Raw genomic sequence first — 17349 nt, 5'->3', positions numbered from 1 at the left:
TGACTAGATTTAGAGTCGAAGTACAATGACGAACGGAGCTAATTAAAATTCAAAACAAAAAGTTCGGCCTAAAGAAAATGCCACAGACCAATCATAAGATTCCAAAACTGTTCTCTTCCCATTCAATTACAAGTTTCATTTTTGTCAGGATGTTGTATCATTTGTTTTAGTTTTTTTGTTTGGATGTTGTGACACTCTTTTTCTTTAACCGAATTTTTCTCTTCTAAATGTTTTTTATGATAAAGTTTTAACGAGATCACTTTTCGCATCATATTTGGTACTATTTGTACATTGTTTTCTTTGTTGTTCTTTCTCGATCAAAAAAGATAGAAGGCTAATTAAGGCTCAATGCATTATGCCATTGTCCGATTCCAGACAGAGAAAGAAGAGGGTTATTGCGCTGTCCTTGTCCACAGTTTTCCTAAGACATTTTCTTTATTTATTGTGGGCTTGTGTACTTTCAAGCTTATGCAAAGCCCAACTTTAAAAGCTTTTTTGCTGGTGGGTTCGGATCTGATTGGGTTCTTTCATACTTTTTGTTCAATAGGAGGATCCAGCCACATTGCAGAACTTACCTTCCAAAAAGTTGGAGAAAAGCTTTTGCACTATAAAAAACACTTTCAAGGCTTTTATCAGAACATATGATTGATTCCATCCAACTAGGTAATGGAAGTTAGCACTGTTATTGTGAAACTGACTGGTAGGTAAAAGAGAAGTTAGCACCTGTCTGGTTCTAAATCTAACTGTGTAGCCAAAAAAATCTTAAACCTGCCTAATTCTAATTCAAATTGGTAGGTTAGAGTCAGAATTAGAATCTATTATAGTGCAAATATGAAGCATAACTTAAACAGAAGCAAGCACAATACAGAATTGTCTATGCTAAAGCATTCACAAGAAGTTCAGTAATTTCTGTCAATTATCTACCAGTAAGTTACAGACATTGTACTAGTACTACGAACAAACGAATAGATCCAGAGAGCAACATCCAGTTGTTTTGATTGAAGGCAATCACAGATCAGAATCGGAAATTCGATTGTGTGCAAGCCACCTCAAGTCATCTGTGCTAAAGTTTCAAGTATCTACCCCACCTTCAAACAGAAACCGATCAACTGCGAGGCCTATGACAACATGTTACATATCTTCCAATGATGTTCTTGATGGGAAGGGGTTCCCCTGCTCATAGAAGACAAGGAAAAGATTTGCAAAATGATCAGAAGAGGAAGAATGGGAAAATGAAGAAAATAATGAAGGGATATTATAGAAATTGGATTATACTGAGAATAGTAATACTAACCAAACATGGGAGTCAAAGCTGTTGTTGCGGTTGTCACCTAGCAGATATACATGACCTTCAGGCACATACTGCAAATCCCACAGAAGTTTTTAAATGATGTGTTAAGCAACCATTTCAAATTGCAGCCTCAAGAGAAACTAACAATTAACATAAATATCCAAATTATAAATGATGAAAGGTTACATATATCAATATTTGATTGTTCTTTTGCATAAGCAGTTCCTACTCATAATTTTGTTCATGAACAGTTCTTCTGAAAAATTGCACATAAAAGGAGCAGTAAATCAAAAAACAAAATAGTCGTAGAGATGGTGCTCACAGTTAAATTTGATACATATGTGGGTGGTTCTGCGATAAAATCTTCCTTTTGCGCAATTCCATTGACATAGAGCCATCCATTACGAACCTGCAAGGAGTTGGGAGAAAGTTGACATCAATGAACCTGATGCATGGTTATTCCAATTGGTTCCTACAAGTTGAATAACATGTAAGAAGATGAAAATAAATATGAAAAAGTCTATCATCTTCTGAAAACAGCCTAATTGCTCAACATGCCTCCACCAAGTCTCCCCCTTTCGCAACAATCCTCTTTATGAAAACGATCTGTTCCGAGTCCCCAGTTTGCTACAGAAAAACAGAGAAGTAACAGGCTTGAGCAAAAGTTAAACCATTGTTCCTAGAGACTTGGCCAGGTAGTATTATACCATGTGAAGTTATGAACAAACCTGTGTTGGATCCAGGAATGTTACAATATCGTGCATAGCAGGACTTCTAATATAATATGAGGCCTGAAAATGTTATCAAGTAACCACAGTGTTAATGCAAGTGCTAATAACAATCATAAGCTAGAAACAAAGACTATTATTGAATGAAAAGGGTCAGAACAGAGATTCTCATTACTCTAACATAAATATATAACCAACTGGATTCCAGAGCTCTTTTAAGATTGAAAATTATTTATAGCTTGAAGTGGTATTGGTATGAACTAAGGCATTCCCCAGTGAATTCATCACTGCAGCAATTGGGGTAACTATACAGAGTGGAAAGTCACAAGTTCAAAATGGTGGGTTTTCAGAGAACTAGCTAAGGAAATTCATGATTTGTCTGTATATCAGATGAAATTTGGTTGGATTTCCACTCTTCATCCTACTGGTCTTCTAACTTTTGTAAGATAAAAGCTCCAATTACATAAGCAGGCAATACTTATCGATATCATTCAACATATACTTTTTGCTACTTGATTATAACAACTTAACAAGTACTAACGAAAAGTAAAATTAAGAAAGAAGAAAACCAGAAACAATGTCGAAGATCGATCAATCGCGATAAAGATCTCCAAAAAAATAAAGTAAGAGAATAATTCTATGCAACATAAAAGCTCCAATTCCATCAAAAGGCAATACACTGAACCCAAAGTTGCTCATATCCCCGACACATTGACGGTAACAAAAAATAGTTCCATCCATAAAATGCAAGAAAACAGTGTGTGTACCATCTGTTCAGTTATGAAAAAATGAAAAAGAAATCAAATTTCAATACGGTCCCTGAGCTGAAATAATCATTGGTCAGCTACTACAATATTGTTAAAGGAAAAGAATAAAGAATGTGGATAGTCAAACAATAGTAGTGGGAATTTATCCTGATTCAGATAGAATCACAAAGTCACCCTTTGAAACAGTAAACACTTACAGGGATACATGCATTGCAACCAAGATGTTACTTTCCTGGAAACAGGCTAAGACTTCAACAAGAAGACTACAGGTTTTATATATATATATAAAGAAAAGGTTAATGCATTATCTGTGGGAACCTAATTTTAAGCAAACCCTACATCAAATATTTCCTTCCATTTGGGGAATATTTGATTTGGGGATTCTTGTCTTGATTAGGGATTTGATTCGAATTAAATCCCTAATTGATTTAAATCTCCTAAAATCAGAAAAATAATTCATTTCCCAACAAGGATTATTTTTCTCCAAATCCTAACCCTCCGAGACCACTATAAAAGGATGGCCACGCACAAGGGTTGAGCTACGTCTAAAATCTCTACTAAAACTCGGCAGAAAATTCCTCCCAAACCCTAGCCACCTCCTCTCTCGCTCTTTTTTACATAAGGCTCCGGCCGCCCGGTTTACACCTTAAACACATCTCCGTACCCTAATTAGCTAGTGTTTCTCTTACAAACTCTTGAACTAATTTAGGCATCGGAGGGCCTTTGGCCAACACCCCCCGGTTGTGGCCCTCTTATTTGTTCTATTGTGCAGGGAGAAAGAGGAGGCGAAGAAGGAAGAGGAATCTTTGCAACCAAATATTCTCGTGAGGAAATCAGCTCACACAAATTGGTGCTTTCATTGAGAGCACGAGATATACTCAAAGCGTGCTCCAAACCTACTTTTTCAATCCACCGAAGCCTTCCAAACAACCATGGTTGGAAGAAAACGCCTTATGAGCAAAACCACCGCGACGGAGCACTCCAAAACGGCCGAAGCCTCGCTGCCACCACGAGGTACAGCTGCTGCCAGAGATTTGCAGCAACCTCCGATCGCTGTCAGCATGTTCCAGCAGCTTCCCGGCGAGATCCAGCAACATCCCATGGCTGCCAGCGCGTTCCAGCAGCTCCCAGGAGACTAGCAGCAGCCTCCCATAGCTGCGAGCGCGTTCCAGCAGCTCCCCAGCCAGTTTCAGCAGCCTCCCATGGCTGCCAGCGCATTCCAGCAGCTTCCCAGCAAGTTCCAGCAGCCTCCCATGGCTGCCAGCGCGTTCCAACAGCTTCCCAGCAATTTCCAGCAGCGTCCCATGGCTGCCAGCGCATTCCAGCAGCCCCTCGTGGCTGCCCATGCTGTCCAGCCACCTCCGGCAGCTACGCAACCTCTCCAAACAACTGCTATAGCAACCGGAACGCAGCAGCAGCTGTGCCATGTGGCTGCTGAAATTGCAGCGCAGCCACACAGCCCTGTGGCCTCCTCCGTCGTGCAACCGCAAGGCCTAGGTACTGGTGCCGCTACCCATGACAGTGCCGCCATTCGTAACCACCTCAATGCCATCTCGGACCATTCCTCAGTATTGGAGCAAATCCATTCACTCCCTCATTTGCAACCACACTTGACGTATGCACCCGTGTACACATCTAATGGAGCCCTAGCCCATACGCCATTGGGCCCGATCCACACCTCTTTACCCGACCTATGCAGTCAAGTGGGCCTTAATTCAAGGGTTGATCAACTCGCATAGAGGGTCGACGACCAAAACAATCTCATTGGCCAACTACTCAGGTAGATCAACTTGAATCAATGCCCTAACTTTGGAGCCCATAGCGAGGAGAGAAGGAACCGCGAGCATACTGGTGAGCATTTTGAGGATCCCAGGACTAGCGGTCGAGACAAATTGGTTGGGAGAGAACGAGATCGGGCTGACAAGACGCAGACATCTACAAGCAGTACTCTGAGTCGATCGACGATCCATTCAAGATTGGGCTCACAGGGAGCTCAATTGCGTGACGAAGGCAACGACCGACGCTCACCAACCTGCTCGAGAACCAACTCGCGGCGACAACTCATGGAGGAATCTTCGCAAGCTTAATCCACCAATCTGCCTCATAGGCAGGGCAACCAAGGAGGTCAACCTCTTCAAGTCGACGAGGAAGTCAACCATCCCTGCTTGAATCACGAGGGTCGCCAACGTGATCGACAAGCCATGTGCGAGGAGGAAGTCAAGAAGCTCGTAAACGATCGACTTTGTAACATAAAGATTGGCGGAAATTTCGAAGATGCTCTACGCAGGGAGGTGGACCAAGCAAACTCTACGCCTTTCACTGCCAAAATCGAGCAAGATGCTCCGCCAAAGAGATTCTCAACGCCTTCATTCGTTCATTTCAAGGAGGATTCCGATCCCGAGAGCCATCTAAAGCAGTTCAAAAGTGTCATGATCTTCTACAAGGCCAACGACGTGCTGATGTGCAAGGTGTTTGCAATGACCTTGTTAGGAGTAGCCCAAGACTGGTTTTACACCCTACCATCCGGGTCGATCAGAAGCTTTAAAGAGCTAGCTTACGTCTTCACCAAAGATTACACTTCTTATCGGACAATTAAGAAGAACCCTGACCACTTGTTCAACCTACGAAAGAAATACGATGAATCCCTCCGAGATTACATCAAGAGGTTCAAAGCAGAAAGGGCAAACATCATTGGATGTGACGATCGAATCGCGTCATCGGCCTTCAAAAGGGGCTTGCCAATTGAGTGTGAGCTGTATCGCGAGCTGACCATCTCTTCCTGCCAAACACTAGTAGAAGTCTTCGCGATAGCAGAGCGCTATGCACTTTGGGATGATGACCAGACCCCCACAAAGAAAGCGCCAAGCAAGCCGATCAACGATTGAGCGGGCAAGCCAAAGAAACGGTATAATAAAAGACAAGGATGAAGGCAAGCGCGATTACAGCCTCGGGAGGTGCTCCAACAGGTGAGAGCTACACCAAATTCACTATCCCGATACAGCAGATCCTAGCCCAAGTAAAGAACATGCCTTGGTTGAAGAAACCATCGCATTTGAAGGGAAACCAAGCTAAGAAGGATACCAGTAGATACTGCGAATTCCATGAAGGGCACAGTCATTACACAAATAATCGCTTCGCTTGGAAAAAGTAACTTGAAGAACTGGTCGGAGACGGCCATTGCAAGGAATTCATCGCAAAAGGGGCTATCCATCAAATCAAAGATCGCGACGCAACTACCAACGAACCTCCACAAAAAAAGTCATACGGATCAGCATGATCATAGCCGACTCTAAGAGCCCGACCTAACCACCGATGAGCAGAAGAGAAAGATCATGCAAGCGACAAGAGCAAATCTCTCAATCCGTCACCAGCTACCCAGTCATGGAAGACGATCCTGACATATTCTTTTAAAGGAAGGAAGTTCCAAGACAATGGAATGCCCATCACCTCCGAAGGTACTATCCACGAAGCCCCTCGTCTACCAGCTTGGCTCCAAGTAGGCGGCCAAGCCTTCCGCACCTCCGTTGAAGACAAGTTACTTTTGATGTTACCCCTACAACTCATCTCTTTAGTGCAATAAAGCAATGTAGTCACACATACATCAATATAATTTCAAGCTTTTCTTTCTAATGGGGTGTTCACAAATGCAATCAACATGTCTCCGGACGTAAGCCAAACGGGCCATACTCATTGACACGTTTCCGGACATAGGCCAAACGGGCCATCCTCATCGACACATCTCCAGACGTAGGCTAAATGGGCCACACTCATCGATACGTCTCCGGACGTAGGCCAAACGGGCCACACTCATCGACATGTCTCCAAACATAGGCCAAACGGGCCACTCTTATTCACACGCCTCGGGCGTAGGCTAAACGGGCCACCCTCATCGACACGTCTTGAGCGTAAGCCAAACGGGCCACACTCATCGACACGTCTCGAACGTAGGCCAAATGTGCCACTCTCATCGACACATCCCGGACGTAGGCCAAACGGGCCACTCTCATTGATACGTCTCAAGCGTAGGCCAAATGGGCCACTCTCATCGACACGTCTCGGACATAGGCCAAACGAGCCACACTCATCGACACATCTCGGAAGTAGGCCAAGCAGGTCACACACGTCTCGAACGTAGGTCAAACGAGCCACTCTCATCGACATGTCCCCGAACGTAGGCCAAATGGGCCACTCTCATTGACACGTCTCCGGACGTAGGCTAAACGGACCACACTCATCGACACGTCTCCGGAAGTAGGCCAAACGAGTCACACTCATCGACATGTCTCTGGACATAGGTCAAACGGGCCGCTCTCATTGATATGTCTCTGAACATAGGCCAAACATGTTGCAACCTGAGAAAAACATCCTATGAGATATGCATAGCATGCCTGAGTCCTTTAAGAGGACCCGGCACTTATAAATTTCCGAGGAGACACACAATCAAGATCGGCTGGTTACTCAAGCGGACCACTTCACAGAGCAAATCACGGTCTCCCAGCTTTTCTATAGGAGACTCAAGTGGAACATCCCGAATATTGCGTATACCGTCAATCTTCTTGCAATATGCACCAACAAGATGTTTAAACCTTGCTGATGGCGGCGGAACAGCTCTTACTTAGGTCTTCTCAAGAAGAGATCCTTGGCTTTTTTCTCAAAGGAGTCACATCTTTTGCCAACGAAGTCGTAGCTTCATTTCTTGAAGACTTGACATATCGGCCTTCCTTTTTAAAAAGGAGTCCGGCAGAATACTCCTCCTACCCAGCCGACAAATCATCAGTGTCTAGACTATTTTGCTATCATCTCTCAACATACTAGGCGGGGCAGACCACCAACTTCCTCCCTACTCACTCAACATGACCACGGTGGTCACCTATACTCCAACCGTCTTGACCACCAGTGATGACAACTAGCCCGGTCCCACCTAGTGGTCCTCGCGAGAAAAGAGAAGAAGAAAATATATATATATATATACGTGCTCGACTTACCTTAGGATGCACAACAACTCATCTCTTCGACAAGCAGTACAAATTCTCCAAGATCTCTCTCAAGCTAGAAAGTAAAGAAGTCAAGTTTGCGATGTGAAGAAGAGTGAAGAGAAGTCCTGCATTTATACAGGTTGGGTATCCTAGGTCAAGAAAGAATCGCAAGCCCATTCATACTGGGAACCCAACTCCAAGAACAGTCAAAAGCAAACTCCAATTGGGAGCCCAAATCTAAGATGGAAGCCCAATTACAGCTGGACAACCCAACAGTAATTCACACCTCCTCCATACCATCACGCGCCATGCAGAAGCTGTGGGGCATTTGTGGGAACCTAATTTTAAGCAAACCATAGATCAAATATTTCCGTCCATTTGAGGAATATTTGATTTCGGGATTCTTACCTTGATTAGGGATTTGATTCGCATTAAATCTCTAATTGATTTAAATCTCCTAAAGTCAGAAAAATAATTCCTTTCCCAACAAGGATTATTTTTCTCCAAACCCTAACCCTCCGAGACCATTATAAAAGGATGGCCACGCACAAGGGTTGAGGTATGTCTAAAATCTCTACTAAAACTCTACAGAAAATTCCTCTCAAACCCTAGCCACCCTCTCTCTCTCTCTCTCTTTTTTACATAAGGTTCCGGCCGTTCGGTTTACACCTTAAACACATCTCCGTATCCTAATTAGCTAGTGTTTCTCTTACAAACTCTTGAACTAATTTAGGCATCGGAGGGTCTTTGGCCAACACCCTCCGGGTGTGGCCTTCTTATTTGTTCTATTGTGCGGGGAGAAAGAGGAAGCGAAGAAGAAAGGGGAATCTTTGCAACCGAATATTCTCGTGAGGAAATCAGCTCACACATTATTCTTTAAAAGAAAAAGGCAAATGCATTTCTTTTTGACAAAGAACACAAAGCAAAGCAAACCATAATCTTTGAAATGGGAACCACTTAAAATAGAAAAAATGTGTGAACTTATTGCACAATACTTTCCAGAAAAAGAAAATAAAAAGGAAAAATAATAATCCGAAATTCATACCTTTTCGACAATGACGCGATCACCAACACGAAGAGTCGGGTACATAGAAGAGGAAGGAATGAAGCGAATCTCAGAAAACATAGTCCACAAAAGCACCACCACCAAGAGTCTCAAGAGCCCATCAAGCCCCGGCCATCGCAGAAACTCCCAGCTCTGGCATGGCATCCACCTCAGCGAAGGGAACGCAATGAAGCACTGGTGCAGAGCGGACGGCCTCAAGAAGCTCATTTACGAGATTGATTCCAAGAAGAAGCAAAACAAACCAAAATTCAAAGGAGGGCAAAAGGAAAGAGAAGAAATGTGGGGGCCACGGGGGTTTTTGAGGTTCAAGCTTCAAACGGTTTTAGCAGAAAGGGAAGATATATTGATTGTGAATGTAATCGCCACGGCCATGGCTGAGTCTCCGCTTCAACTTAAAAGACAGAGAGAAACAGAGAAACAGAGAAAGGAGGAGAAAATGTGTGGAAATGGGAATATATATATAGCTTTGACCGAATGTGCTTGCTGCCTAAGTTTCTCTCTATGCTGTGGTACAGCTATTTTAGTGAATGTCAGTTACTATTATTGAATTTTCTTCCATGTGAAACTTCCACCATGTCATGGGGACCAATCACCAATTGTCATCACTCGGCTCCACAACCTACTAACTCAAAACTCAAATCTTCCGTCTGGGTCTCTTGTGTAACTAGTGCAAGTACTTTGAATAATAAAAGTACCCAAAAAAATCACGAAGCGCCATGCGGATGCAGTGGTACCAATTACACACTCTCAATTCGACAATGATATATACCGATGCTTTATATTTTCTTCAAATTATATCAATAATCTCAATCACGGTATATATACTATAGTTAGAAATAGAAGAAAGCAAGTAGTATGTATAAGTAGCAATAATACTCGAGGCACTAACTCATTATACAAAATTGTATAACCACGGTAAACAATTATCCGGAAAAAAAAAAATCATGGTGAAGAATTGTGTTGTACATTTTGCTATAAATGACTAGGTGTCAAACTATGAGGTTGTGGTTTTCTTTATTTATTTATTTCGGTCGAATTGTGGGTTTTCTTTTGTCGGTAACAAAATGGTTGTGGTCTGTGGATAAGGAAATCCAAACAAACAGACAACATTATAACTCTGGTACAAGGCGCCAATCAAATAGTGGGCCCACCCAAGAAAATAACTTCCATATCCAACGTATCCTAGATTGCCACGTGCTGTGATCTACTCCTCTCTCCACTACCACGTTATCTCCAACACCTCAGTAGGAAGAACTCGGACGACAATCCACTGAAACAAGGAGACTCTCTCACTCATTCACTCACTGAGTCAGCCACTGAACCAGAGAAACAATCAAAGCAAAAACCATGAAACGCATATCGGTTTTCTTTTTGCTCCTCCATTTTCTGGCGCTGCGATTCTGTGCAGCGGCGGACCACGACGCCTCCAGCATCGTCTTCACAACGCTCGGCAGATTAGATTACTACTTCGACATCTTCACCCTACCGATTCAGGGGGGCCTACCTTCCGCAGCCACCGAGACCCGAATCACAGATGCAAAATCCGTCAATTTCAACGGCCACTTCCCCAACCTAACCCGAATCCAATCCCATACCCGACCCGACCCATCACTCCACCTCATCTACGTCACCGAAAGAAACGGCTTTTCCAACATATACTACGACGGTGTTTATCTCACTTCGCCGACGACGATCGGCGGAAGAAGGTCCGCTCTCGAAGTCTCGGACCGGATTCAGGTCCCGCTATTGAACTTGGAGCAGGGCCAGAATCGTTTTTCTATGAAGGACCGGCCGAGCTTGACCGGAGATTACTTGGTTTACGTCTCGACTCACGAGGACTCGGGCGTGCCGAGGACGAGTTCGGCCGCGGTGTACTCGACTCACATCAACTCGGGCGTGACTCAGAGATTGACCCCACACGGCATCGCTGACTTCAGCCCTGCGGTGTCTCCGTCTGGGGTTTGGACGGCGGTGGCTTCGTACGGACCGAAAGGCTGGGACGGGGAGGTGGAGGAGCTCAGTACGGACATCTACGTTTTTCTGACTAGGGACGGGACTCAGAGAGTCAAGGTGGTCGAACACGGTGGGTGGCCGAGTTGGGTCGATGAGTCAACCATTTACTTCCACAGGAGAGGCGAGGATCAGTGGTGGAGTATTTACAGGGCTATTTTGCGGAGAGAGGGACCAAGTTCGACTGAGTCAGTGGTGGTTCAGCGAGTCACGCCGCCGGGTCTCCACGCGTTCACACCCGCCACATCACCGGGGAACCGCGAGTTCATCGCCGTGGCCACCAGAAGACCCACCTCGAGCTTTCGCCACGTGGAGCTATTCGACTTGGTGAGGAACGAGTTCAAGGAGCTGACCCGGCTCGTCTCGCCCCAAACCCACCACTTCAACCCGTTCATATCCCCCGATTCCAGTCGGGTCGGGTATCACAAGTGCAGAGTGAACGGAAACGGAGTAGAAAGCCCCAAGCTTTTTCTTCAGAACATCGACAGTCCAATCCCTAACCTCTCGATCTTGAGAATTGACGGTTCGTTCCCTTCGTTTTCACCCGCTGGTGATCGTATCGCTTACGTGAACTTCCCGGGTGTTTATGTTGTGAACCTGGACGGTTCGAACCGGCGCCATGTGTACCCTGGAGCTGCCTTCTCAACAGCGTGGGACCCAGTGCGTAAAGGCGTCTTATACACTGGGGCTGGACCTGATTTTGCACCCGAGAGTACTGAGGTTGATATCATCTCCATCACCGTTGATGACGTTGACCAAGCGAGCTTTAAGAAGTTGACGACTAATGGGAAAAATAATGCTTTTCCTTCAGCCTCTCCCGACGGAAAACGGATCGTGTTTCGCTCGGGTCTGTCGGGTCATAAGAACTTGTATATCATGGACGCCGAGGATGGAGAAAGAAGTGGGCTCCAACGACTAACGGAGGGTATGTGGACGGACACGATGTGCAATTGGTCTCCTGATGGGGAATGGATTGCATTTGCATCGGATCGGGACGACCCGGGTAGCGGGAGCTTTGAGTTGTATGTGATCCACCCGAATGGAACCGGGTTGAGGAAAGTGATCCAAAGTGGATCAGGCGGTCGCACCAACCACCCTTGGTTCAGCCCGGATGGGAAAAGCCTAGTTTTTACTTCGGACTATAGGGCTATATCAGCTGAGCCCATCTCAAACCCGCATCACTATCAGCCTTACGGTGAGATCTTCACAATTAACTTGGACGGCTCTGATCTTAAGAGGTTGACACAAAATTCTTATGAGGATGGGACCCCTGTGTGGATCCCTCATTTCATTAAGCCCACTGATGTTCAGTGGCCAATTGAGAGGCCTGGCTGTGAATTTGAGGACTTGCAGTGGCTCAGTAAGATGGGACCAAGTTATGGTGTTGGGGCTGCATCTTGGGTCTCAAACAAGCCTCAATGTGGCGTGTAAGATGTATTGGTTTTCTGTACTAGACTAGATGTGCATATATATCCTGGATGTACCACGGTAGCTTTTCTATGTAAAAAGTAAAAACTTATATATAAAGATCTCACTCTGCAAACATCATGATTCGTGACAATAAAAGTTGAAGGTATGTGTATATACACTAGTGCTAGGGACAGTTATTCATATGTACCGTAAAAGTAGAGGTGCGTATACAATATAGAGTTATGTTAGGAGGAGTCGCCCACTCGCACAATAACAATAAAGTGTAACTAGCAAGTATGGTGCATTTCAACTTTAGGGTCCAAAGGAGTGGTATGAATTGAACTGCTTGACCAGGTCTGGTAGCCTTCCATTATCTGAGGTTTCTCAGAAGCCATCTCCATTTTCAAACATGCCTTCAACTCATCATAGACATAGCTGATGTCTGGCCGCTGGATTGCTACTGATGGTATGCAAGCCATTGCCACTTCTACGGCTTTCCAGGCAGAATTTATGTTATAGCTTTCTAATCTTGGATCAACTATATCTCCAATGCACTTTCCTTGAACATGGGGACCCACCCAATCACATAACTCTTCCACTGGAGGGCCTTTTATTATTGCAGGCAGGCCAGTTATCAGCTCCAACAGAACAATCCCAAAGCTATAAACATCACTCTTCCTATTCAGCTTCCCAGTATGGTAATATCTGGACAGAAAATTGATTGCAGTTAGATGTATAAAACAATCCCCAAAACCATAAAATTGATAGCTATAAAAAAGACAATGGGTTTCTAGCTAATTTAGTTGGTAAATCTGTCAAGACTTACTCAGGATCAACGTATCCGCGAGTACCCTTAGCATCGGTTGATATATGAGTCTCGTTTTCAGTTGTGAAGACTCTGCAGAGCCCGAAATCGCCTATCCTGGCTTGCAAGTCTTCACTTAGTAAGATGTTGGCAGTCTTGAGATCTCTGTGGACTATTGGTGGCTTGCAACAATTATGCAGATAATCCAATCCTGCATTTGTAGTTTGCCATCAGTTGCTTGCTTTTGGGGCAAGTAAAGATAAAAGATTTACAAATCAGTTAAGATCAACCACCTCGTGCTGCATCCACTGCAATTTCAAGTCTTTCTTTCCAGGTTAAAACGTTTGTGCTTCCATCTGTTACAAAGATGTGACATATTTTCATTGACAAATCGAAGTTTAAAAAGTTTTATCAAGCAATAATGCAGAGGCAGTTCACTGGTTATGTTGATGGATAAGCCTCATGACCCTGATAGCAGAATATGTAATCACCTGCTAATAGATGCTGTTGCAAATTTCCACAGGCCATATAATCATAAACGAGTGCCATATTTCCACCTTCATTGCAGTATCCAAAAAGAGAAACCAAGTTCTTGTGATGAATTCCCAATAAGAGCTCCACCTGCAATTGAATTTAGTGACCAAGTATAACAAGATGAAATTCTGTTTAGAAGCAATTCATATGGTTTATATCTGCAGATTCTCTAGCATGCAACAATTTGGCCAGTTTGTATCTACCTCATTTTGAAATTCGTCGGACCCTTGTCTTGATGATGAAGAAAGTACCTTGATAGCAACTTCAATTCCATGTGTTAGGCTGCCGTGGTAGACTCTTCCAAATCCTCCTTCTCCAATAACAGATTTGAAGTTATTGGTGATATTCACAATCTCAGAGTATGTAAATCTCCAATTCTTTGCTTTCAGTGACCATTCTCTTCCCGTCCCTACAATAAAGATCATCATAAAGGAAACATACACAATTCATTGAGAAGGATTGAGATTTTCATGAGGATGTAGAATCTATTTTCCAAGATGCAACTTTTTGCCTGCAAGATTCGTTCGTTTGAAAGTGCAGATTGCAAAGACAAATTAGCAAATTTTCAACTAAACATGCATTTTGCAGTTCTATTCTTTCTCATAATCTTTAAGAACAAGAAAATAAGCACCGGGACCTCAAAGAAATGTTGATATCATGAGAAATGCATCAAGAAAATACCTCTTCTTTTCTTTTCACGGATACGATAGATTGCTAGAGCACATAGTATTACGAAGACCACAACTGATACAGTTGGTGCAACAATGACAACAACCTTCCTGTTTTTTACTTTGCATGAACCCCCAAAACAAAGATCTGGATTTCCATCCAAACTAGCATGAAGCAGAAAATAGTAACTTGTCAAAGCATATTGTTAGGTCACAAGATATAACTGCATTGAATGTTTCTAAGGAAGGCATACTTTAATGTTAACCCTCCGCTATTGTGCTTTTCCATAAGAGCCTTGGGAACTGCATCTTCAAGCTGGTTCCCCATTAAATTGCTGCAAGATGGCATAAAAAGTCATTAGAATCTTCAACCAAAAGGCTCACAATATTACAGCTGAAAACTTACAGGACTCTCAAGTATGGCAGTTGAGCTAGAAATTCTGGAATTGGACCTGTCAATTGATTGTGTGATAGATCCCTGAAACAAACGACAACATTGTGGAAATAGGATCAGTAATTTTTGTAAAAGAACTTAAAATAAGTATGCCGAAAACTGAGGAGCACCCCAAGTGGCTAATACAAAGAAACAAAAATATGTGTGAGGAGACTTATAATTCTTAAAGAAAATAAGACTTTGTTAAATTAATTTGTATGGTAGTTTAGGCAGAGTCAATTCATTATTCAAGTCTCAAAGCTTTTTTTATTGCCCTGCAATATTTTAAAAACAGAAAAAATGTGTTATACTTACAAAGATTCTATCGTTCTGAGGTTGGAGAATGAAACAGCTATATTTCCTGTCAATTCTCTTGAACTAAGGTTCCTGCTTATATAATTACCCAAGTTAGAGTTACATAGTTTAAAAACTACATATTTCCACTTTCAAACAACATATTAGAAAAGACCAAAATAAAAATAAAAATATACATATTCTAACGTATTTTGGGAGTTTTAAGGAGAACACTCACAAAGAAATGATAGTTGGAGGACTGATGGAGCTGCAATTCAAAATGTTCCATGAAGAAGGAAAACATGGATCGCCCTGCCACTCTCCAATTATGCTGTATGTGTTTATAATGTTTATGATAGCGTCCACTGTGATCTCGTTCAAAAGTCAAAGGAGACCAAGAGATGGACATCAGGATGCAAAATGGAGAAATTAAGGGTAACACTTATGTTGGATTATCAAAATCTGACATTTCTTCGCCATATATAACAAACAAGAACAAAAATCAGTAAGTAACCAGCACAGTGAAGAAGAAAGCTAGACTGTTAAATGTACCATCTTTCTCGATTGTTGGCATGCGATAAAAGTCTTTGTGCTGGTAAATTTCATAGGCGTTAAGGATAGGAGGAAGGCCACTGTCCACACTAGAAATAGAGAAGTTATATGTTGTCTCCCCAGTAAGAGCAAAACTGACAACAGTTTGTGTCTTTAGATAGTCCAGAGTAAGAGTTTCCAAGTTATAAAAATCATTGAAACGGATATTGAGTGTTCTTTGTTTCCCACCCTCAAGCTTTTCTATTTCAGCAAAATGAAAGTAAACATAAAATTTTGAAATTGTGAACTTGGATTGCCATGAGACGTATATGGGGCCACTGACACACTTGACAGCAGTTCCTAACACTTTGTCTGGTACTTTGTAGCCATTGTTGCTGGTCTCAATTGTCAAGTTGGGTGCCAATGTCACTGGGATCCATTCATTTTTCTGATCATGATTCCATTTGCGATCATATATATCGTCGGGGTACCTGATAAAGAAATAAGATCCTCTACTTATACCATGTTACCAAGTACACATTTATAAAAACTGTAACACTATTTGCTTACTCGAAACCAAATTACATAAATGTTTCCAGGGCTATAACTAGCTAGCTCACCTGATTATCTTATTCGAGCCACCAAGGTTGATTCGCGAAGTCAAGGCCAGTGCTCCATTACCTGATTGGTAGAGGGAGTTGTCCAATTGCCTAACTTCCAGTGCAGAAATATATGGTGTTCCATTGTTTTTGTTCACAAGACACACTTGTATGGCATCTGTCAAGGGAGCATATATGATATCATGTACAACATATGAGTCTTTCACCGTTGTCCATGAATTAACCCCAAGATACAATTGGAACACTGGAGTTTGATTTTTGCCATCATAGTTTCCATACATGAACACAGCTCTGATGAGATAGTTGTTTGATCTGCCTTGCTCAGGCTTCAAGGTGTAGCAATTCTGTTCTCCTTCTGGGAAATATCTCAAGGTCCTCAGCTCCATGTTAAGGCTTGAGTTGATGAACTCTGAGGATATCTGTGAATTCACTCCAGCACTTATAAACCCTGTATCTGTCTGGTAAAACATGTTGGAGTCATCATAGTTCTGCAGAGTTGCGCCACAGTCGACGCTTATGAAACCTTGAAATTGTTGTACAAAGGTTGTTAAAAATACCAGTTAATATGAAACAGATACAAACAAAGATGCATAAATTACTGGTAAACAATCCTTTAGGCTTGTGAATAGTTTAGTTATATGTGTACCAGGAATAGTAGAAGCAAGCTTTCTTTTTTGGTCATGGTGACTAAGACCCCTCCCAGAAGGGGTGATAGGAGGAATGTTGAAGGCCAGCCACAACCAAAACACCATAACCAATGCAGCCATGTCCACTTTCTTACCTGAATATGGACTGAACCAGTCTATAACTCTCACTGCAGTTAAAGTTGTACATATATTTTGATTTGTCAGTGTCTTTATACTAGAAATTGAATGCAATATTTGGCTTTTCCCTTTTGTTTACTTTTTTTGGTCAGCTCTCAAATTTCTTTTCTTACAAGGTAAGCTGTAATCTTTCACCGCTAATAACAATTTTTTTAATTATTATTTTGACCAAAAAAAACAAAACTTTTTATTTTATTGTAGGGGAAATTCTGATCAATTAAACCAAATGGAAAACCTTTTGACTCAGTCCTGTGATGTACAAAGAAAATTGAAAAAAGCTTAATTAATCCTTAATAGAGAAAAGCAATATGTTAGAATTGTTCAATCCATCCTATTAACAGTGCATCTCACATAATTGTTCATTAGGCTAGTAATTTCTAAAACTTCTCTTT

The 17349-nt window shown here is 42.6% G+C and overlaps 3 protein-coding genes across 3 annotated transcripts; 1 reads left to right on the top strand and 2 right to left on the bottom strand.

The window, feature by feature from the left end:
- Window positions 1-818: 818 nt before the first annotated feature.
- On the bottom strand, window positions 819-9444 carry LOC103319782 (chloroplast processing peptidase-like). Its single transcript, XM_089045647.1, has 6 exons — window positions 8808-9444; window positions 2020-2082; window positions 1850-1918; window positions 1614-1700; window positions 1296-1362; window positions 819-1173 (listed from the first exon to the last, which is right to left on the bottom strand). Exons 1-6 carry the CDS (start codon window positions 9033-9035, stop codon window positions 1106-1108), a joined length of 582 nt encoding a protein of 193 aa, XP_088901773.1. The 5' UTR covers window positions 9036-9444; the 3' UTR covers window positions 819-1105.
- Window positions 9445-9715: 271 nt separating this feature from the next.
- On the bottom strand, window positions 9716-17073 carry LOC103319906 (putative LRR receptor-like serine/threonine-protein kinase At4g29180). Its single transcript, XM_089044381.1, has 7 exons — window positions 16134-17073; window positions 15497-16004; window positions 13791-14003; window positions 13545-13674; window positions 13347-13409; window positions 13075-13264; window positions 9716-12953 (listed from the first exon to the last, which is right to left on the bottom strand). Exons 1-7 carry the CDS (start codon window positions 16601-16603, stop codon window positions 12536-12538), a joined length of 1992 nt encoding a protein of 663 aa, XP_088900507.1. The 5' UTR covers window positions 16604-17073; the 3' UTR covers window positions 9716-12535.
- On the top strand, window positions 10176-12381 carry LOC103319783 (DPP6 N-terminal domain-like protein). Its single transcript, XM_008221374.3, has one exon. The coding sequence runs from the start codon at window positions 10176-10178 to the stop codon at window positions 12267-12269; it is 2094 nt and encodes a 697-aa protein (XP_008219596.2). The 3' UTR covers window positions 12270-12381.
- Window positions 17074-17349: the final 276 nt, after the last annotated feature.

This window comes from Prunus mume, linkage group LG2 (assembly GCF_029339155.1).
Source record: "Prunus mume cultivar Tortuosa linkage group LG2, ASM2933915v1, whole genome shotgun sequence".
NCBI classification, from domain to species: Eukaryota; Viridiplantae; Streptophyta; class Magnoliopsida; order Rosales; family Rosaceae; genus Prunus; species Prunus mume.
Note: the sequence above shows the minus strand (reverse complement) of the source record. Positions and strands in the feature narration are given on the sequence as shown.